The sequence below is a fragment of the Archocentrus centrarchus genome, chromosome 2, assembly GCF_007364275.1.
Source record: "Archocentrus centrarchus isolate MPI-CPG fArcCen1 chromosome 2, fArcCen1, whole genome shotgun sequence".
NCBI lineage: Eukaryota > Metazoa > Chordata > Actinopteri > Cichliformes > Cichlidae > Archocentrus > Archocentrus centrarchus.
In genome coordinates, this window is record NC_044347.1 from 21,053,877 (window position 1) to 21,075,409 (window position 21,533).

A 21,533-nucleotide genomic window follows, 5' to 3' on the forward strand; every position below is an offset into this window, starting at 1 on the left:
CTCCTAAGTGCCTTTTCTCTGCCAGTCAGCCTTTCCTGTAATGACACTTTGGCTCTCGCACAAAGCAGCTCAGTGCCTGCTGGTGCTTTTTATCGTGTTCAGTAAACTTTCCCGGGTGGCACACAGGGTCACACCGTTGGACACTCCACCTTCAGAGGAGCAGCCCAAGTCCTGTCATACTCCTCCAGCTCAAACATTCACATTCACAATGATCCCATACTCCTTTTTTTTTTTTTTTTTTAAACCACTTTGCTAATCGGTTACTGTCACCTCTAATGCAGTAGTTGTCCTATCTACACATGCACAGTACTAACATTAAGCAAGCCGATGGCATAAAAGGTCACAAACTCTGGGAAACAGCGGAAACTTCAGCAGAGGAGGCGTTTTCTTTCTTTCTTTCTTTCTTTCTTTCTTTTTTTTTCTGCCACAGGATGTTTTCTGTCAAGAGAGGGTGTGTTTGTGAGGCTCAGTCACCGCTGCACCGTGGGAGTGCTTTTAGAGAGAAGCAGAGCAAGGATAGACTGCATTACAGTCAAAAGAACACGTGCATGATGAAATCGGAATAACGGATCAGATTTCTCTGCCGAGCACAGTTCCTGCAAGCTGCTGGAGGAGCTGGGAGGTTTTAGGTGATGAGGGGGAAGCCTTGAGGGGCATCATTCTACTGGAGGCAAATTCCCACTCTTGGCGTGGAAGATGAGAATTTCGTGGATGTTCATATTCTTTCTGGTTTGCAAGTTATGTCATACTGCTCAGCCTCAAAGTGACGCCAAGTGTCACTGCAACGGTAAGCAGACCTCAGTGAATTATTGCACGCTGGAATCTAGCTTATACTAATTCATATATACAGGTGGTACTTTACTGCTTAACAATCCGAAAGACTTGTGCATGTGTGGGTTCAATAAGACTGCTTGGTTTAACTTGTAAACACTGAGATCTGTACTCTAATGAGTACTGCAGTAGAACTTGTGTATTTAATGCCTTTAGATCACTGAACTACATCTGATGTTTCAACTACTCGAGTTTGCTTCATTTAATGATTAGACACATAAAATATGTAGGGGTTAAGTTTAAAAAAGAACACGCGATTATCGGTTCTTTAGTACCCAAGGTCACCCTGCTGTAGCTCAGCAGGCATGCATTTCAGCATATATCCGTGCAATAAAGACATATGTCACTAAATTGCATGCGGTTCATGTGTTACAGGGATAAATGCATGTCTGACTCAGGTCTGCCACTCGCATCACACATTTTGTTTTTCATGTGAAATGTGACTTTGTCTGAAAGAGGTAAATGTGCTGATATCAAACAAATTCCATGTGGGGGTGGAGTTGCTCTGAAATGACTGTTTTCAAAGCCTGAATTTCAGTAAGGGGAATTAAATGCAAATATTTCATTCTTTGCAGGAGCCTCAGACGTTTCCTTTGCAAAGTCTTTGGTTGTTGGTTTCTGGCAGTGTTTTTCCAAGCCTTAGATCAAGATAATGTTTGAAAGAAAGAAAAAAAAAAATACAACATGCCGTGTGTTTAAGAGGCATTTATGATCAGAAATTAAAAATTACATTTCACAATAATTTATCACATTTCTCTCTCCAGATATTATACTGAAGCGCGTGCCTGCAAACGGCATCGTGACTGTGCCGTGCCCGCACACTCCATCCGAAGAAGACGAAATTATGTTTTACCTTCTCAAAGACGAGGAGGTGATTCACAACTACACGTGCAAACAGGCCAATAACTGTACTGGAAATATAAACCTCGGTATGGAACTTGACAAAAACAATTCGAGTTGGTTTTTCACACTCAGAGGACGACCCAAAATTAGCGGTCTGTACAGATGCAACAGCACAAAGACGTACCCCCCTCCCCTCGAAAAAAGACAAGGCGCTCCTGTGCTTGTAAAAGGTAAAGGGTTCTAAGAGATGGCGAGGTTTTAATCTATCATTTACAGTACAGAACACTGAACACTTCCTGAATGTGCTTTTTGCAGAATTCCCTCGCGTACCTGGAAGACCCACAACTAATCTCCCAGACGTTTCAGCAACGATACCCCCAGAATTTCTACAAATTCCATGGATTTGGATAGCAGTGATTGCACTTGTCAGCATCTATGCTATAACGGCCACCATCATTGCACTCATCAACTGGGTAAGATATTCCTGGTGCACGTGCAAGAGGAAAGATAGGACTTGAAACAGTCATTTGTAGCCAATTCTCTTAGAATATTTAACAATCCGCCAATATTCTTTATATGCAAACATTTACAGGCAGTGCAGCAATGCTAAAACAGGAGCACGATGAGGTTTTTTTTTCCTTTTTTAACATCCACTAATTCATTAACAAACTAGTTACTTACACTGAGGAACCGCTTGTGTCTGCACCACCATCTGCTAAGCTGTGATGCTACTCTGCTGCACGTGCTGCAGACAGCGCAGCAAGTGTTACACTGGACGAACTATGTTGGGGCACCATTTCTAAATGACTATTTCATCATTTCTTGTTAGAAAACAAACAAAAACAAACTTTTTGTATCAGAGAAAAAACAGATTGATGCGTATTTGTCTGTAAAGCCAGGGGCTGCATAACTTAGTGGTTCACACACCCACCTGGCCCACAAAAGGCTCGGAGGAGACCCAGATCTCTATGCACCCGGCTCCTTTGCTTGTGAACAAAGAAGCAGAGCATCTGTGATGGGCTAATATTGGTTGGTAACCTCGGCAAAGCAGTTTATTTAATACTCAACCTTAAAAAGATTACAGGAGCACACCCTGTAATCTTTTATCGGCTGTAACAGAAACATTTATGCATTTCTACGCAGCCAGTTCTGTATTTATATCAGTCAGTTTCTGTTGGTCACATATAAGGTCTTTTTTTTCTCCTTCTAATTTTAAAATGTAAGCTGTTTTCCATCAGCGTTCTCCTCTTTTGCTTTTTTAGTTTACTTATATGTTTTTGTATTTCCACATTTTTCTTGGCCTAAAACACAACACACACACACACACACACATATATATATATATATATAAAACCAATGAAATATGATGATATGAAATTTTAAAAAACTAAAATTATGGAATGCAAGCTACACTTCGGGTCCCTAAACTCACTCATTGCCCCCTTCACGTCCCTGCGCAGCATCTGTGAATATTACACAGATCATTCGCCCTGACTGTGAGCCACTTGATGGTACAACCCAGTTCTTAAAAACCAAACATTTTTTTAAGTTAAAACTGACAAATAATGATATTTTTATAGTCAATCATTTAGTCTGAAATAGACAAAAATTGAAGTGTTTAATGGTTTAATGAATTCCTTCTCACTGCATGAGCAGGGCTCGACTTTTAAGCACAAAACATTCTGACAGTGTTCAAGACGCACATTGAAATGGCTATTTTAATCAGATTTATTAATATCTCTACATTTTGCCGCAGCACCGGTAACAGCAGCAGGCTGACGGTGAGCTCATCCAGCCGCTTTAAAGCACAACAACAACGGTGTGATCTGAGGTCGCTCATCCGTCTTTCTGTGTCTCTTTGCAGCACAAGTTGAAGAAGACCGAATCCCAGAGTGACTACATGAACACCAAACCCATCGCGCCCAGGGACCGCAGGAAGAAAAGAGGTGTTCAGAATATACCGAAACACTTCTAATCACTTCAGCGGATCATTTGCACAGCTTAGTTTAGACAGAAACATGCGGGTACTGTCCTTTGCAGTAGCTTTTTTCTTAATAAACACGTAATTATGAGCCAGTTTTTTTTTTTTTGTTTTGTTTTTATATCCTGTAGTGGTTGTGTGTCTACGCAGCAAAAGTAGCATTCTTCTTTTAAAACAATGGCTGTATTAAACAAAAAAAAAAAACCTTAATAAATAAATAAAAAACACCCCCGGTTTCTGGTTTTGCTCACTTCCTGTTTCACTTACTGAGTTTGCCTCTCTCTCTCTCTCTCACACACACACACAGATGTAATTGGGAACCCCTATCTTTGTGGTCGAAACAGTAGGTGGTGTCTGCCTGATTGAGGGGACTTAACCGCAGCTAAAGTGTAAATCAGTGTGCGACACTGCGGACCGAAGGGCACGCACGATCAGTTAACAGGCCTCACGAAACGGCAGCGTCAAAAAAAAAAAAACCCCAACCGTCACGCAAAAACACTCCACAAAGCGTTTCCCTTCCCTTTCACTGCTGCTCCTGTTTCTAAGAAAGGAGAACATCTTCTCACAAAAGTTAGCGCCGCCGACAGATGAGCAGCAGATATAAACATGGAACGGCAGACACTTCAAACAGTAACAGCGTGCACCGTTTCCTGTCTTCCTCACTTTTTTTTTTTTCTTTTCTTCTTCTGTCTTTTTTGACTCGGTGCATTCTGCAGATGTAGCAGCTTCAAAGGGACGCCACCTTTACCTCGCTCACCTTGCACTTTCTGTGCAGTGACTGCAGGCGCTCACGCTGGCTTTATTGGTTTCATTCGGTAGCAGGTTTTTACTCTACAGCTACCGCAGGCATCAGCGAGATGTCGTATTGTCTGTGCTAGGCCTTGAAACCGTGTTTTTTTTTTTTTTTGGGCTATATGAAATGATTTAAAACTAATGCTGACTATAAAATAATTTTTTTCCCCTTCCCCCTCCCACGCAGTCAATCCACCAGTGAAGAAAGGCAGCTCGAAAACCGGAGGCGTGAGCCAAAGTTCAGGTTTTCGGTAAAAACTTATCTGAAATCTTCTAAATTACTTTAATGCAAAAGTTACTGAGCCAGAGGGGGGAAAAAAAATACAAAATTATGTCCCTACTGTATGCACACAAACGATCTACTAATGGAAACAAATAAATGAGTATTACTTTTATTTTAAAAGAGGTAGTCAAAGTTATTTTCTACAAGTATTTTAATAAAAATGTGTTTGCCCTTCATGTGTACCTCATCTTTCTTCATTAAAATGTATTCAGAGACCAAACAGTCATTTTAAATACTTTATTTTCTCCTTCTTAATCAATAACAAAGCTTTAAATACTACCACAAAACTGGTGAGCATGATGATAAGCCTCTTTGATTTCATTTTAACACTTTAGGATCCCAGGTGCTCCTTTTCAGGTTGTGTTTCTGACGTGTGGTGTTCTGGAAAAATTCGTCCCCTGAGAAAATCTATCCTCTTTTCCTCAGACTCGGACTGCAGGTCCTGCTCCGTTACCTGGAGAACAGGATAAGGATCACATGAACCTTCCACTGTGATAAATTCAACACTGATACTTCTGCCATTACTGGAGTTTTATGAAGTAAAACTGAGCAAATCTGAAAGCACAATACTGCAGTTTCCCTTCCAAATTTTAGGATTTTAAACCTAAAAGTTCAGGAGATGATTCTAAGTGTTTATGACCTGAATTCTAATAAACAGCTAATGTCTGAGTGAGTGCAGGTGGAAGGAAGCGCAAGCCGATATTAGCAATAATCTGCTTTCTAATCCAAATCTAATACAAAAATCAATACGTGTGTAAGCTCAGGTAAAGGTGCTGAGCTACTTAAAGAAGGTAAATAAGTGGAGAGACATCTTTTACATGCAAAAATATCCCGTGAAGATGGCAAAGTCTCACCAGGACAGGGTTATATCCCAGGATCTTCAGATGGCGAACCTTCACAGCCAGGGGACCGCGGGGATTGGGTGTGCCGTAACAAAAACCAGTCTGTGGTGCATAAATTACTGCAACTCTGAGACATCAAGAGAATGGTTTGTCAGCTTAAAATTAAAAAAAAAAAAAAAAAAAAAAAAAACAGGTCAAAATTTGAATTTGGTTGCATGTTTTCATAGAGGAACATCACTGAAAGACAAAGATCTCAAACCTGATCAACAGATCGAGATGATAGTGCCTTTATTTTTGCTGAGGAAAAGCAATTTGGTCTTTTTGACTTCCTCTGCTTAACTACAGAGATTATTAACTCAGCACCATTGTCGTAGTTTGGGTTTTACTTTTCATTAAGGTTCTCGTGTAAGAAAGTTCAACGAAGCAGAAATTAAGAGCTGGAGAGATGATTCAGTTTGAATCAATAGTTTGAATCAGCTCCGATCGATGGCTGTGCCCGCGGTGAATGGAAACAGAGAATAGATGGACAGTTATGGCTATTTTACTGTAATTAAACTATTATGCTGCAGGTTGTGTTTAAGGTTCTGGCTGCTGTGACACAGTAACTGCCCAACTTTGGTGATTTAAGAAAAAAAGAAAAGAAATCTAATTCATTTAAGTCTATACATATTATATTAAAATAAAGTACTCCTCAGGAGACTGCCCTTGTTGAGCGAAACAAAATACGCAGGGAAAAAAGCCGAGCAGAAAAAGTACAGATGGGCACAAAAATATGAAAAAAAAAAAACATGAAAAAGTAAAGAATGACAAAGTTCTAAAAAGTTCATCTTAATCTACATTTACCAAACTGATGCAACTTTAGGAAATTGTATATATGTGTAAAATTGTTAATTAGAGTAGTTGCAAACATTTTTTTCCCCACAATAATGTGTCAATAATGTAAGTAAATGATGAAGCTTTTTAACCACAAATATTTTTCAGTTTCAGCTGTTTACAATCTTGCTGCTCTTTACAAAGAAGTGCCCGACTGAGGTCTTTACGTGCCTGCAGATTCATAGATTCGTGGTGCTTTTGTTGCATGTGCACAGTTGTGAAATCAGATATTACCGATCACGGTAACATAGTTGCGTCAGTGCCCGGCACTGGCGGAACAGAAAGTCCCGACTTCCTCTTCACCTGTCAAATGTTGCATAAGCACTTTAAGTCAAAAACAAAAAGTGGAAATAAAACGACTGTACGTGCGTTCGGGGCCTCGACTGCGGTGATGCCGTCGACCGCAAGGTAACGCTGATATCTTACCGCTGACTGCTCTCTGCTGGAGAGCGCCGCTCCCCTGCACAGCTGCTTGCCTCAGACGCAGAGGTTTGGATCGGCACAGGTTTGGTTACAGCAGCATCTGAGAGAGGCCAGGTTCAAAAGCGGGTTAAGCTGTTTTCTCAAGCATATAGAAGCTTGTTAAAAAAGTGTTAAATTTAATTCAAATAATGCATATTTAAGGGGAAAAAAAACAATATGTCAAATATCGAAATGGTCAAATTGTAGAGTTTTTTTTTTTTTTTAAATATAAGCTCATTTTGAATTTGTGGACTGCAATACATTTCAGGAAAGTCGGGTCAGGAGCAAGTTTTTAATGACACTGAGAATCTGGGAGCTGTGGAGACCATTTACTGTAATTTTTAAGGCCAAAAGCTTTTTTCATCCTTGCTTGATTTAATCTGCTCAAAGGTTTGGAGCCTTCTCTGTCACAGTTTACTCCAATCCCTTTGCTTCAGAAGTGAATTTAAGTCCCTACGTACTCTGTTCTGCCTGGTGGCTCTCTTAGATCAGCAGGAAATGCTTTAGCTAGTGTTTCCCTCAATTCAAACTTAACATGATCTAATGGATTTTAGCCATTATGCTGCCCTCTGCTGAAATCTGAAGAACTTGATATCTATTTCTATTCTAACTCCACTCTGTATCTGCATCACTCTGCAGACTAAAGCGTCCATCTACCTTTAAGAGACAACAGGATGTAGACGGGAAAAATAAAGTAGTACCAATATTAACTGCTCACAACGAGCTTTTTGGAACTATTTGCATTATTGCTGTCCGGAAAAAGACATCGCTGGTTTCAATCCGAATCTAAGCTTAAAGAGAAGCCAATATCAGTAGTGAGCAGCACAGTGGCTAAAAGCTGTGACTTTTTGGCACTTTGAGGCCATTATTTCCATCACATTCAAGAGAACTCAGACTTTTCTACAGTCTCCAAATCTGGGCAATTCACACCAAAACACCAGAAGGATTAAACAGCACAGGAGAAAAAGTTTCCTTTGTGGAGAGAATAAGCTATACTTAACAAACTTGCCTTAAAAAGCTTTTTTTTACCTATGAAATAGAAATTTTCCAGCACCACCCCTTCCTGTAGCGTGGTGTGCGCCTGCTCCCCCAGCACACTCTGCAGGTCCTGCGAGAGCCGCCGGTTGACCGATGGACTGCTGGGGGTGCGGTCTCCCAGGACTGATGCAGGGACAGTTAGGGGCCGGGGAAGAGGAGGACGGTCAATACGGAGGCACACGTCCACTGTCTGAAACATTCTCTCCTGGCTGTGGGGAAACTTTGAAGCTGAGGAAGAAAATGAGTAGTAAGGGCCACAAAACCCAGGCGTAGGACAGCGGCAGTCAAAGTTAAGCGTTTTACCTGAAAGCTTCTCCAGCACGCTACTCTGCAGGAGCTGCTCCAGTGGTGCATAAGGGAAGTGCCCCAACAAACAGAGAAAGTAAACTGCCTTCAACAACTCAAACGCAGATATCTTGGGCAAATAGGAGCTCAGGACATGGCTGAGACTATCGAGAAACCTGCAGCAGCAAGAAACCCAACAAAGACGAGCAGCAATTAGGTCACAGAGAGGGGGACGTGTTTGTGTTAAAGTTCAAAAACCAGCAAACTAACAGCTGTGCCTGTTTTCAGCTGTGATCGGCCTATTTGTTGCATTTCTCGCACTCCCTTTGGGTGACGTACTGTTGTCTTCTGTCCTGCAGATCGTAGCTCAGAGAGGAATACACCTTGAGGACACAGAGCAGGTCTTTAAGCGTCAGGACGTCAGGGTTGGCAATCACTCTCTCAGCATAAGCCTCCATTAAGGGCGCGGGGCAGAAGACGAGGCTCTCAAACGTAGACAGAAAGAGAAGCAGCTAAACAGAAAGAAGCAAGAGCATCAGGAAATCAGGAATACAGGCAAATGTCATGTGATATTCCTAATCCTGTTAAAAACAGAGGATGACATATTTAACATTAACAAAGAAGGTCAGGAGACAGTTGTCAGTCGCAGCACCTGCTTGTTGGTCCAAATGTCCAGTGAGGAAGCGACATAATCTGAGATGCTGGTGAGCAGATGTGCATCTCTGTAGAGGAGCTCCCTACAGGACTGCAGCAATTTCAAAAATCTGTTGAAGGGGATGCCGTGGATGTTCTCTAACCCAGAAGTGGAAAAGAGCCAACGTTAAATTCAATTTGAGGCTATTTTAATGAATCCATGCAAAATATAATTCCTTTATTTCTACAATCATCAGCTATTTACAGGGTGTTTATGGGTATTAGCTGGTTAAATTGAAGGCTTCTCAAGACTGATTTAATACCGCTTTTAATGAAAGTAAAAATATACACTTTCTGTCATGGTCCTGGGCCGTCTGCCCAGCATTTTGTGTTTAGTTCTGTCTTCCCTGAGTTTTGTTGTTTTTCAGTTGTTTTGATACGTTTGTTCCCCTCGTCCCTGTCTCCCCTGCTCCATGTTCTTGTCATGATGTCTTGTCCCTGACCTCCTGTGTTTTCATGTTGAGTTTATTCCTAGTGTTGTGACTAGTCTGTGTCTCTGCCCCGTGTCTGTGTGCCAGTCCCCCGTATGTAGTCTGCGTGCGCCTTGGTTAGTCACTTCCTGTATTATTTTGACAGTCGTATGTTCCCTGTGCTTTGTGTTTAGTTTTGCTTCCCATGTTGTTAGTTTCATTTGCTTCACCTGTTGTTCCCTGCTGTTTCCTCTTGCCCTGATTACCCAGTGTGTACTTAAGCCCTCAGTTTTGTTTTGTTCTCTGTCGCGTCGTCTTCAGTGTTCCCTCGCTGTGTGTCTCCCTGCTCCTCCTCAGGTTTTTGTTTAGTTCCTTCCCAGTATAGGTTTGTTTTGTATTTTTCCAATAAATCCTGTTTTTTTGAGTCTGCATCCTGGGGTCCAATTCTGCCTGCCACACACACACGCCATGACAGAACGACGCGACCATTTCAAAGACCCCGCGGACTCAGACCTGTGTGAACGGCAGCTAGCTGTGCAAGCTCACCTGCAGGAAGTGGTGAGGAGGAAGCCGTGGCTGGCTCCCGAGTATGAGGGACAGCTCCGCCGCTCTCACCGCGCTTGGGGAGACTCCAGCTGGGTTAAAGGGTCTCCGCGTCAGAGCTTGCCGCTCTCTCCACCTCCGCCACCACAGCCCTGTTCATCAGCCGCACTGCAGCAACCGCCCGATACCACTGCCCCACCTCTGCCCCAGCCTTTAGGGATTAAGCTGGGCAGGTTCTCCCTGGCATCAGATTCGCCCCCGCCCGAACCTTTCGGGAAAAGGCTGGGCGGGCTCACTTCCTCATCAGACAGTCCTTTGCCTGCTGCTTCTCTTGCCAGCTCTGCTTCCCTTCCTCTCCCTAAGACGCGGAAGCAGCGCTCGCGATTCCGGAAGAGGAGCACGGAGCCAGCAACCCATGACAAGAAGCAGGAATCAGTCACTGTGAGAGAGATGTCCTGTATTGACTCTGCCAGCCCTCCAATGGATCCTGCAGATGCTTCCGTCTTCTTGGACCGGGAACTTGGGCCAGAGGTTCGAAGATTCTTCAGAATCTCCTCCCGGATTTATAACTGTACTGACTCGAAAGCCTTTTCCATTGGATTTTCTGCTGTGCTCAGTCTCTTAGACACCCACCCTCGCTTATTGCTGTCACCCACTATTGCCGGCTGGATGGCTTCTGCTGTTCGTGTGGAGGCACAGATTAGAGCACTGAACTCTCTGTCTTCAGCATCACCAGCAGCCGCACCACAGTTACCCACGCCGCCTGCACCACAGACCACTGTAGCAGCCTCCGAGCCACTCCCATCAGAGCCCCAGCTCCCTCAGTCAGCCTCTGTAGCTCTCCCCGCTTCAGCTCCCTCAGCCTCAGCTTTCCCTAGCTCTCAGTCAGTTTCCACGCAGTCAGCTCTCCCTAGCTCTCAGCCTGCTCGCCCTCAGTCAGCAGCAGCTCCAGCCGCTCTAGTTCACCCTGCCTCAGCTTTGCCCCCTCCAGTGGTTTCTCTTTCTGTGATCCCCTTGGTCAGTTTAGTTTCACCTCCAGTCCCTTCATCTTCAGTTTTAGTCTCAGTCCCCTCATCCTCCTCAGCGTCAGCCCCCTCGTCCTCAGTCACCTCAGTCCCCTCATCCTCCTCAGCTTCAGCCCCCTCGTCCTCAGTCACCTCAGTCCCCTCATCCTCCTCAGCTTCAGTCCCCTCGTCCTCAGTCGCCTCAGTCCCCTCGTCCTCAGTCACCTCAGTCCAGTCAGCTTCCCCGGTCCCCACAGCCAGTGCTTCAGCTTTGCCCCCTTCAGTGGCGTCACTTCCCTTAAATCCCTTGGTCTCTCCAATCAGTTTAGTTTCATCTTCAGTTCTAGTCGCAGTCTCCTCGGTTTCCTCTGTGCCCTCTGTCCCCGTAGTCCCTCAGGTCCCCGTAGTCCCTCAGGTCCCCGTAGTCCCTCAGGTCCCCGTAGTCCCTTACTCTACTTCCACTTCTGGTCCCTCAGTCCCTCAGTTCCCAGTAGTCCCTTCAGCTCTCCCTAGCGCCCGGCCTGCTTCCACGCAGCCGGCTCTCCCTAGCGCCCGGCCTGCTTCCACGCAGCCGGCTCTCCCTAGCGCCCGGCCTGCTTCCACGCAGCCAGTCGTCTCCCGGCCTGCTTCCACGCAGCCAGTCGTCTCCCGGCCTGCTTCCACGCAGCCAGTCGTCTCCCGGCCTGCTTCCACGCAGCCAGTCGTCTCCCGGCCTGCTTCCACGCAGCCAGTCGTCTCCCGGCCTGCTTCCACGCAGCCAGTCGTCTCCCGGCCTGCTTCCACGCAGCCAGTCGTCTCCCGGCCTGCTTCCACGCAGCCAGTCGTCTCCCGGCCTGCTTCCACGCAGCCAGTCGTCTCCCGGCCTGCTTCCACGCAGCCAGTCGTCTCCCGGCCTGCTTCCACGCGGCCCCTAGTGCCAGTTCCCTTAGCTTCAGTCCCGTCAGTTTTGGTCCCTTTTGTTCCCTCCTCTGGTCCCTCAGCTCCTTTCGTTGTGGTTCCCCCTGCAGCCTCAGTCCCAGTCTCCTCTGTTCCTGCTCCCCCGACTCCAGTTTCCCCGCAGTTAGCTTCGGTCCCCTCACCTCTCCCGCAGTCAGCTTCCCCAGTGTCAGCTTCCCCGTCCTCAGCTTCCACACTCCTAGCTCCCTCCGTGTCAGCTCCCTCAGTGTCAGCCTTAGTTCCCTCAGCTCCCTTAGTCTCTCAGGTCCCCTTAGTCTCCTTAGTTCCCTCCTGTACTTCCATTCCTGGTCCCTCGGTCCCCCTAGGTCCCTCAGCCTCCCTGCAGTCACAGTCCATAGCGTCAGCTCCCTCGCCCTCCATAGCGTCAGCTCCCTCGCCCTCCATAGCGTCAGCTCCCTCGCCCTCCATAGCGTCAGCTCCCTCGCCCTCCATAGCGTCAGCTCCCTCGCCCTCCATAGTGTTAGCTTCCACGCACCCACCATCACATGCACCTGGTCCATCCCCCAAGCAGCCCCAGCTGCTCAGTGAAGTAGCTGTGTGCCCTACACCGCAGACCCAGCCTGCACATTCGGAGCCTCACCTTGTAGGCCCCGTTCAGCCCAAGGGTCCGGCTCAGTCGGAGCCGTGTTTGAAGCCCAAGGGTTACGCTCAGTTGGAGCGTCGGGCTCGGTTCGAGCCTCCTGCCTCGTCTTGCCGCCGCCGCTTGGAGCGCGGTCGGCCCCCAGTCTGGTCTCCTCGCCGCCGCCGCCTGGAGCGCGGTCGGCCCTCAGTCTCGCCTCGCCGCCGCCGCCTGGAGCGCGGTCGGCCCTCAGTCTCGCCTCGCCGCCGCCGCCTGGAGCGCGGTCGGCCCTCAGCCTCGTCTCGCCGCCGCCTGGAGCGCGGTCGGCCCTCAGCCTCGTCTCGCCGCCGCCGCCGCCTGGAGCGCGGTCGGCCCTCAGCCTCGTCTCGCCGCCGCCGCCGCCTGGAGCGCGGTCGGCCCTCCGCCTCGTCTCGCCGCCGCCGCCGCCTGGCGCGCGGTCGGCCCTCAGCCTCGTCTCGCCGCCGCCGCCGCCTGGAGCGCGGTCGGCCCTCAGCCTCGTCTCGCCGCCGCCGCCGCCTGGAGCGCGGTCGGCCCTCAGCCTCGTCTCGCCGCCGCCGCCGCCTGGAGCGCGGTCGGCCCTCAGCCTCGTCTCGCCGCCGCCGCCGCCTGGAGCGCGGTCGGCCCCCAGTCTCGTCTCGCCGCCGCCGCTGGAGCCGCGGTCGGCCCCCAGTCTCGTCTCCTCGCCGCCGCCGCTGGAGCCGCGGTCGGCCCCCAGGCTCGGCGACTCGCCGCCGCCGCTGGAGCCGCGGTCGGCCCCCTGCCTCGACGACTCGCCGCCGCCGCTGGAGCCGCGGTCGGCCCCCTGCCTCGACTCCTCGCCGCCGCCGCTGGTGCCGCGGTCGGCCCCCTGCCTCGACTCCTCGTCGCCGCCGCTGGTGCCGCGGTCGGCCCCCTGCCACGACTCCTCGTCGCCGCCGCTGGAGCCGCGGTCGCCCGCCTGAGAGGTTTGGACTCTGCTTTTTGGCCCCTTGGCCTGGACGGCCCCCTGAACTATGGACTGTTTGTTCCCCCTGGCCGTTGCTCTTTTTGTTTCTGTTTTTGTCATAGCTCCTGAACTGTTCCTTGTTTTGACCCCCTGTTTTGGACATTGGAGCTCTCCGGCCTTGTGCCGTCGCTTTTTGTTTCATCCAGTTGTTTTTTTTCTCATTCCTGTGTTTTGTCCCTGTTTTTGGACTTTGTCCCGGCCTTGTGCCCCTGCTGTTTTTGTTCTGACATTGTGATTTTTGATGTTTTGCTCCCTGCCTTTGTTGCTCCCTGCCTGGTTTTGTTTTTGTTCCGGTCCCTCCGTCCTGGTCCCCCGCCTCCCTCCCTGGTCTGGTTTTGTTTCCTGTTTTGGCCGGCGGGGGCCGGCCTTTGAGGGGGGGGTGCTGTCATGGTCCTGGGCCGTCTGCCCAGCATTTTGTGTTTAGTTCTGTCTTCCCTGAGTTTTGTTGTTTTTCAGTTGTTTTGATACGTTTGTTCCCCTCGTCCCTGTCTCCCCTGCTCCATGTTCTTGTCATGATGTCTTGTCCCTGACCTCCTGTGTTTTCATGTTGAGTTTATTCCTAGTGTTGTGACTAGTCTGTGTCTCTGCCCCGTGTCTGTGTGCCAGTCCCCCGTATGTAGTCTGCGTGCGCCTTGGTTAGTCACTTCCTGTATTATTTTGACAGTCGTATGTTCCCTGTGCTTTGTGTTTAGTTTTGCTTCCCATGTTGTTAGTTTCATTTGCTTCACCTGTTGTTCCCTGCTGTTTCCTCTTGCCCTGATTACCCAGTGTGTACTTAAGCCCTCAGTTTTGTTTTGTTCTCTGTCGCGTCGTCTTCAGTGTTCCCTCGCTGTGTGTCTCCCTGCTCCTCCTCAGGTTTTTGTTTAGTTCCTTCCCAGTATAGGTTTGTTTTGTATTTTTCCAATAAATCCTGTTTTTTTGAGTCTGCATCCTGGGGTCCAATTCTGCCTGCCACACACACACGCCATGACACTTTCTGATTAAACACACTGAGCAGGTCTTCATTTCAGGTCTTCTTTTTCTTTCAGCTCAGGTCCTTTTACGGGTCACTGTAGCGGATCATCTGCCTCCATCTCACCCTCTCCCTGCATCCCCCCTCTCTCACACCAACCCTCTGCATGACCTCCTTCGCCACATCCATGAATCTTCTCTGTGGTCTTCCTTCTTTTCTCCTGCCTGGCAGCTCCGGGTTCATCATTCTTTCTCCAATAATATCCACCATCTCTCCTCTGCACATGGACCAAATCATCTCAGCCTCGTCTCTCTAACCTTGTCTCCAAAGCGCTCAACCTGATCTGTCCCTCCGATGTACTCATTTCTACTTCCCCCAAGGAAAATCTTAACATCTTCAGTTCTGTCACCTCCAGCTCGGCCTCCTGTCTTTTTTTCAGTGCCACCATCTCCAAACCATCCATCACAGCAGGTCTCACTGCCATCTTGTAAACCTTCTCTTTCACTCTCGCTGCCGTCCTTGTGTCACAAATCACCGCTGACACTCGCCTCCACCCTGCCTGCGCTCTCTTCTTCACCTCTCTTGTGCACTGTCCCATTGCTTTGGATGGCTGACCCAAGGTATTTAAACTCATCCACCTTCACTACCTCTCCTCCTTGTATCTTCACCTTTCCACCTGCCTGCCTCTTACTCACACGTGTATGTGTGGAAATTAGCTGGAACTTTGCTCTCTTTTGTTGCTTCATCAAAGTCTAATCTCAAAAGCAAGGTTATTATAGCTAACGAAAAAAAACAAACAAACAAACAAAAACAAAAAAAATTAGATGTAAAAAAATCATTTTCATTGACTAAAATAAAAATAAAAACTAAGAATTTGAAAGAAATTAAAACTGATTTTGTGAACTTGAAAAAATAACAAATAAAATAAAAATTTAGACTAAAAATGTTATTACAACTTGCCCGATGAGGCACCGATGCACGTGTTTATTGAGAATCTGGATGGCTACAAGACTGCGAGTCAACTGCTTTCAAAAAGTTTTTTGTTTTTCCTGTAATACCTGTCCTGATTTTACTAAACCTTGCCTCTGACACTTGCCCTCCAAACAATAATAATTAAAAAGACTAAAACCAATAATTTTCATTTTCAAACAATAAAAACTAAACTGAAATGAGCAGCTCCACTCTAGAAACTAACTAAATTTAAGTAGCAGTACACACCTTCTATTTAACTGCACTCTTTTTAGTGCAGAAGGTCTTACCTGTGATTTTTTTACTGCAGACATCCAGCAGCGGCTTTGAGAAGAAACCCATTGCGGCCATAGTGGAAATCATGTATTGAGCATTGGGCAGGCTGAACTGGTCTGTCATCGATAAGGCCTTTTTCTGGAGGAAGCAGTACGGCCAGTTTTAAATGTTAAGTATTTTTGAACTATTGGCTGTTAATTAAGCTGTACTAAATGCACAAAAATATTACACAAGTAGGCAAATATCAGGCAAAATGAAGAACAGCTGAGGGCATCTTTCAGTAGAAATATTTTACATGCACAGTAGCGATACACTAAATATTTGATGGCTACAATTTGAATATCGTCACTTAAGGATTAAAACTTCTTCTTTAGACACTGCACAGACTGTGTGCAGGAAATGGGGAGCAGCTAAATACACAACTGCACATGAGCGCTCATTCATAAACATGGAGAATATTTAAAAAAAGGGCTATAAATGCCAAATAAGATCCAAAATAAGAACAGGAAACTAACCTCTAGTTTCCATTTGAGTTCCTTTGGGGCATCTTTTCCCAGCATACGCATCATGGTCTGGAGAGCCATTACGCTCTTTATGCTGGGAAGACGGGCCTCAACTACCAGCCTAAGGCACACAAAAAGTCAACATCACTGTAACGTGACTTTACAGTTAGCGGTACACTATATTGCCAAAAGTATTCACTCATCTGCCTTCACACGAATATGAACATGAGCGACATCCATTCTTAATCCATAGGGTTTAACATGATGTCGGCCCACCCTTTGCACCTGTAACAGCTTCAACTCTTCTGGGAAGGCTTTCCACAAGGTTTTGGAGTGTTTATGGGAACAAAAGCCCATTTGTGAGGTCAGACACTGATGTTGGAGAGAAGGCCTGGCTCACAGTCTGCGCTCTAATTCATCCCAAAGGTGTTCTATCAGGTTCAGGTCAGGACTCTGTGCAGGCCAGTTAAGTTCTTCCACACACAAACTCACTCATCCATGTCTTTATGGAGCTGCTTGGTGCACTGGTGTGCAGCCATGTTGAAACAGGAAGGGGCCATTCCCAAACTGTTCCCACAAAGTTGGGAGCATCAAATTGTCCAAAATGTGTTGGTATGCTGAAGCATTCACCCCTTAACACCGGGCATGTCGCTGCCAACACGTGTTTAAAATGTCCCGCCATTTGTAGACTTCCAGCAACAATTAACGTAATAACCATATGTTTGGTGTAAAGCATAATTTCTTAGCTTTCAGAGACCATTTGAATTTTTCCAACAGGAAGAACTGTTGCATAATTACAGGAATGATTAGTGCGCTTGCACAGGCGTTTTGGCGGCGATGGCTCTGTGTTACGGGTAAGGAGTTCCAGGACTCTCAGGAATTCCACGTGTGATTGGAACACCTGAATTCAATGATTTGGATGGGTGAGTGAATACTGTTGGCAATATAGTGTTTCATTGAGGTTAGACCTCTTTTCCATGACTTGATACCTTATGCCCTGCTTGAGTGCAACAACATTGGCGCTGTCCTCCATATGCTTCAGACTGGAGGCCAAGATGGACAGACTCTTCTCATCAAAGTCATTCAGTTTCTCCTGTTGGTGAATAAGAAGACATATTTGTGTGCACAGAAAAACAAAAATTCAGCACATGCAAGTGGACAGTCTACCTGGCAGGTTCGGAGAAAAGTTTGGACCACTCGACTACGCTGAGGAACACCCAGACTGACCATACTCAAGAGAGAGTAAGTCACGTCCTCATTGCGCATGTGCTGCACACTCTTCATGGCCTTCTGCAACAACTGGTCGAAAGCGGGATGCTCAAACATCAGCTGCAGCTCATAGCGTCGCTGCTCCTCTGAGAACTTCTTAGAGGAGGCCCACATGTGTGTCAGGCAGTTGCTGACCTGTCGAGCTGTGGGTGAGTACTTACAGGTGAGGTCTAACACGTCCGAAGGGGAGCCGCAGTGCTGCAGGTGATCTAAGAAAGGCGACCTCCTCTGTCTCAAAGGTGACGCCTCGTCATCGAACTCAGTATCAGCAGGTGGAGCGGGAAGATGATCCCTCTCTTCCAACTCATCTCTGTGATTGGCACCCTGTGAGTAGAACCTCACTGACCTGACAGAACTCCTAGAAAGCCACGTCTGACTCTGCCTTGGGCTCCAAATGTGGGTGAACTGTTGACTTGAAGCACACCTGTCCTTAAGTGATGCAGACAAAAGGAAGCTGCGTTGTTGCCAAAGAGACCTGCGGCTACAAAAGCGCAGCCCCCATCTCATGACCTCCTCTGTCACCCACACAGACATTGCTCCTTAATAACACAAAGAAGAGCAAATAGCTTCTACTAAAACTGGAGTTAGAGTCAAATAAAGTAGAAATATGACGACTGCAGTTACAATTTAGATTACTTGGCACTTCAAATTCTTGGCTACAAATGCGCTTAATTATGGGTAGTTACCAAAACTGCTTAATTACAAAGTAATGTGACTACGCAGCTAACAAGGTCAACAAACTGCCTCCTTCAGGTTACTTTTAGCTAAGTGACGCTAACCGCAGACACATACAAATACGTATCCGGAGCCGGCGCATTGTAGCTGCCAGATGGTGTAAAATCGGAGAGAACCGTAGCTCAGCAAAGAGATGAACAGGTACACAATCCTACAAAGTTAACAGTCTACTCCTCTGCAGCTTCCTCACATGCTAGTAGGCACCGTGTGCGCTGCCATATTTCGTCCCCCGGTCAACACGTACTGTCAAAATAGTGGAAAGCACACACGCACGCGCACACAAACATAAAATATACAAATATGAACGTATTTCTATTTCACATGAGTGTGATGGCACTGACCTTTTAATGTTGGACATTTCGGGGACATCACGACACTTTTATATATATTATTGTGGTTTACCGTTTGCTTGGCAAGCAAAAGGTCGCTGGTTCGATTCCAGCCGGAGACACAGATTTCTTCGGAGCTTGGGTCAGGAAGGTAATTCGGCTCTAACCGCTGTTCTGGCCTCTTGTGACAAAAGACCAGCCGAAAGTAGGTTTAGTTTTCAGGTGTTTGCCGTACACGGACTCAAATAAGTGTAACGCCGTACATCTGTCTCCTAGCAACAGATACTTTCAACCAGACGCACAGCATGGCAAAATTTGTACTCGCCGGTAAGGCTTGGTTTTCATTTTAATCTCTTTAATATTTGCCATTATTGAAAGTACATACACCTAAGTATTCGTTTGTACAATTTTAACCCCAACAGGAAAAACAGACTGCCCTTATTATGCCAAAGCAGAGCTTTTAGCAGACGCTCTCCAGCAAGGTTTGCCAGACTTGATGATCCACAAGATCTCCATCCTCCCACATGAGTGGAAGGTATTATGTGGTAAAACGATCATTTTAGACACATTAATTGAAGGACTTACGGTCAGCTCGGTGTGACCTCTCTTTGGGCAGGAGTTCCTGGAGGCCACATGTGAAAAAAATGGCTGGGAACATCAAGGCTCTCCTTTGGTTTGGAGGGAACTGGTGGAGCAAGGGGGCAAAGGGATGCTCTTAGGGGGCTTCAGTGACTTCCTAGAGCACTGCCAGGTAGACACAAACAGTTTCTTAGTCACTTCCTAACTTTTGAACCTGTCTTAAATCAATCAATGGTTGCATAGGATTACTATGGAATCACGTCAGACATGACCACAGATGTGATGCTGAGTGTTGCAGCAGAGAATCTGGAGGCCAAGCTGAACCTCATCAAAGAGGAGCAGCATCGTGCCGGCCTTATTCAGCCTCTTCACGTATGGATTATTGGGTGGGTTTGTCTTAAAAGTCAAAGAGAAAGATCAATTTCCTCTTTTGGAAACTTTTAAGGAGTTTAATATATCTTTATAGTGCTCTCAGCCCAACATGCCAAGTTTTGATCCCCAGTCTGCTCTCCCCTGAGGTGTTCCCCAAGGTTTCTGCAATCAGCCTCCATCTACTGGACCTGGAGGGGAATGAAGAGGAGTTGCAGGGGCTGAGGTTGGAGATTGAGGGACTGGCAATCAGTACGCTCCACCAGGTGCACTAAAATATGATCATTTGTTTGCTTGCTTCAGAAAGAAAACAAAGTCATGTAATGACATTTATTTACAGGTGACCACTCACACGGATCTGGAGCGAGCCTTCAGGGAGGCGGATGTCATTCTTCTTCTGGATGATGGGGGGCACGATAGCAAGAATAAAGATGAGGAAGTGAAGAAGAAAGTAAAGGCGATCTCAGAACGCTACAGAGAATACGGGCAACTGATCGACACGAGAGCCAACAAGGAGGTGAAGGTGATCGTGTCCGGTGACTCATTTCTCAACCTGAGGTGCTCACTTCTTGTGGATAGCGCACACTCCATTGACAGCCACCAGTTTGTGGCTGCTGCAACTCAGCTAGAGAACGAAGCCAAGGCTGTAATTGGGAAGAAGATGAACGTGAGGGCATCAGGTATCTACTGTGAATTCTTGGACTCATATTTGCATTGCATTTTAGCACTAGCCCCTGAAATCACTTCTCTGTCTTCTTCTCCTGCAGATATTACAGACGTAATAGTGTGGGGAAATATCAGCGGTATTTTCTATATTGACCTGCAGAGGGCAAAAGTTTTCAACTATGACGGGCCAATCACAGGACCGGCTTTCTTTTCCCAACCACTGCTGAAGATTTTTCATGACAGGTCTGTAACAACACAAAGAGCTTAATTTTTTTTTAATTTTTTTAGCACAGTATTATTATTTCAGACTCCTTGTTCAAACGTGTAGGTGGTTATTTCCTGGTGCCCTAGATTTATTTCATTGGTTAGCACCACCCAACTGGTACTTTGGCAGTGTAAACAAATATGATATTATATGGTCTGACACTGGCCTGCCATCAAATTACCAAACCCTAACCCTGGCATGCCTTCAGCTTGTGCAAACATTGATTGCACAATACATCTGTCCAGAAGGCTTCCTGCTCTGATGAAACCCATCCTGTGCTGGCACACGCCATAATCTTCTTCTCCCTTCCAGGAAATGGTTGGAAACAGACTTTCAGCACTTGGTACACAGTCAGCGTGAAGCTGTGACTTCAAAGACCGGCCGAGTAGCTGCCACATCAGCTGCCCATGGGATCCTCACGGTCTTGAAAGCTTGGAATGGCACTTGCAGCCCAGATGTTCTGTCTCTGGGTGTACTTTGCCCAGGTTAAGAAGCAGCCAAGCACAGTGTGTGACAGACCCAGATGTTAGAATGATGAAGCTCTAGCAAACATTTTAAATTAGATTTAAACCATCTGATTTTGAGTGATCTAGCTTGCTTTTTTTTTTTTTTTTTTTTTGGTAGGACATTACAATCTCCCAGATGGTATTGTCTTCTCAGTTCCAGTTACCTTCACAGATGGCAAATGGTCTGTAATGTTTGATGTGTCCATTGGAGAGGAACTCAGGCGCAGACTTCAGCTCTCAGCAAGTGAACTGCAGCAGGTGAAGTTACACAAATATTAGATGTAGAACATTATCATAGATAAGAAACTTTGCACTCACTTAAATGTAATTCAAGTAGTTTAAGGAAAATGCATTAACATTATATTTTATTTCTCAGGAAAAGCAGTTTGGATCAGCGAGTTGCCCGATTGAATAAAGCTGTTGTTTGAAGCTACTCTGCTCATTTCCATGTCCATTTTTTTTTTTATTTTGGGACTCAACTGTAATAGCATTGCATGATTCAAAGTTAAAAAATAAACAAATTCTTATTTATGTTATACTAGTCCTTAGTTCATTCCCTGAAACAAGCTGTTATAGCTCACTCTCTTCTAATGGACTGCCCCTTGTATTGTTTTGGTAAGTTAGTTAACTAGTAAGCCCCGCCCACTTTGGAAATCTGCCAAGCTGTCATCATCTTGGCACGAGTAAATGTGTTCAAAGCTGTATGCAGCCTG

General features: G+C 46.5%; 3 protein-coding genes across 7 annotated transcripts; 2 read left to right on the plus strand and 1 right to left on the minus strand.

The window, feature by feature from the left end:
- Positions 1 to 516: 516 nt before the first annotated feature.
- On the plus strand, positions 517 to 3,830 carry LOC115797411 (uncharacterized). The gene is made up of 4 exons (XM_030753991.1): positions 517 to 787; positions 1,596 to 1,904; positions 1,990 to 2,147; positions 3,539 to 3,830. Exons 1-4 carry the CDS (start codon positions 697 to 699, stop codon positions 3,647 to 3,649), a joined length of 669 nt encoding a protein of 222 aa, XP_030609851.1. The 5' UTR covers positions 517 to 696; the 3' UTR covers positions 3,650 to 3,830.
- A 1,128-nt stretch (positions 3,831 to 4,958) lies between these two features.
- fastkd2 (FAST kinase domains 2) lies at positions 4,959 to 18,689 on the minus strand. Of its 3 annotated transcripts, none has more exons than XM_030755578.1 (12): positions 18,448 to 18,689; positions 17,270 to 17,795; positions 17,092 to 17,195; positions 16,115 to 16,223; positions 15,614 to 15,737; positions 8,883 to 9,022; positions 8,570 to 8,742; positions 8,249 to 8,406; positions 7,937 to 8,173; positions 6,872 to 6,968; positions 5,585 to 5,699; positions 4,959 to 5,184 (listed from the first exon to the last, which is right to left on the minus strand). In XM_030755578.1, the coding sequence occupies exons 1-12, from the start codon at positions 18,462 to 18,464 to the stop codon at positions 5,062 to 5,064; spliced, it is 1,923 nt and encodes a 640-aa protein (XP_030611438.1). In that variant the 5' UTR covers positions 18,465 to 18,689; the 3' UTR covers positions 4,959 to 5,061. The 3 variants fall into 3 exon arrangements, with proteins under 3 accessions (XP_030611438.1, XP_030611430.1, XP_030611423.1); XM_030755570.1 differs by lacking the exon at positions 18,448 to 18,689 and adding an exon at positions 18,164 to 18,323 and having other exon boundaries at positions 17,270 to 17,910; XM_030755563.1 differs by lacking the exon at positions 18,448 to 18,689 and having other exon boundaries at positions 17,270 to 18,323.
- mdh1b (malate dehydrogenase 1B, NAD (soluble)) lies at positions 18,512 to 21,314 on the plus strand. 3 transcript variants are annotated; one of them, XM_030755590.1, is made up of 11 exons: positions 18,512 to 18,586; positions 18,712 to 18,762; positions 18,858 to 18,970; positions 19,052 to 19,186; positions 19,258 to 19,400; positions 19,481 to 19,649; positions 19,724 to 20,063; positions 20,151 to 20,292; positions 20,627 to 20,799; positions 20,939 to 21,078; positions 21,197 to 21,314. In XM_030755590.1, exons 2-11 carry the CDS (start codon positions 18,741 to 18,743, stop codon positions 21,233 to 21,235), a joined length of 1,416 nt encoding a protein of 471 aa, XP_030611450.1. In that variant the 5' UTR covers positions 18,512 to 18,586; positions 18,712 to 18,740; the 3' UTR covers positions 21,236 to 21,314. The 3 variants fall into 3 exon arrangements, with proteins under 3 accessions (XP_030611450.1, XP_030611457.1, XP_030611466.1); XM_030755597.1 differs by having other exon boundaries at positions 18,533 to 18,762; positions 19,517 to 19,649; XM_030755606.1 differs by lacking the exons at positions 18,512 to 18,586; positions 21,197 to 21,314 and having other exon boundaries at positions 18,674 to 18,762; positions 20,627 to 20,820; positions 20,939 to 21,062.
- The last annotated feature ends 219 nt before the right edge of the window (positions 21,315 to 21,533 follow it).

Bases quoted from the DNA above. Each gene is read 5' to 3' on its own strand.
- LOC115797411 (XM_030753991.1), top strand. From the start codon at position 697: ATGAGAATTTCGTGGATGTTCATATTCTTTCTGGTTTGCAAGTTATGT. The intron at 788-1,595 runs GTAAGCAGACCT...TTCTCTCTCCAG, and splicing joins CGCCAAGTGTCACTGCAACG to ATATTATACTGAAGCGCGTG. The intron at 1,905-1,989 runs GTAAAGGGTTCT...TGCTTTTTGCAG, and splicing joins CGCTCCTGTGCTTGTAAAAG to AATTCCCTCGCGTACCTGGA.
- fastkd2 (XM_030755570.1), bottom strand. From the start codon at position 17,905: ATGTCTGTGTGGGTGACAGAGGAGGTCATGAGATGGGGGCTGCGCTTT. The intron at 6,969-7,936 runs GTAAAAAAAAGC...GGCCTCTCTCAG, and splicing joins GGAAAATTTCTATTTCATAG to ATGCTGCTGTAACCAAACCT. The intron at 5,700-6,871 runs GTAAGATATCAG...TTGATGTCTCAG, and splicing joins CCAGCAGAGAGCAGTCAGCG to AGTTGCAGTAATTTATGCAC.
- mdh1b (XM_030755590.1), top strand. From the start codon at position 18,741: ATGGCAAAATTTGTACTCGCCG. The intron at 18,971-19,051 runs GTATTATGTGGT...CTCTTTGGGCAG, and splicing joins TCCTCCCACATGAGTGGAAG to GAGTTCCTGGAGGCCACATG. The intron at 21,079-21,196 runs GTGAAGTTACAC...TTTATTTCTCAG, and splicing joins CAGCAAGTGAACTGCAGCAG to GAAAAGCAGTTTGGATCAGC.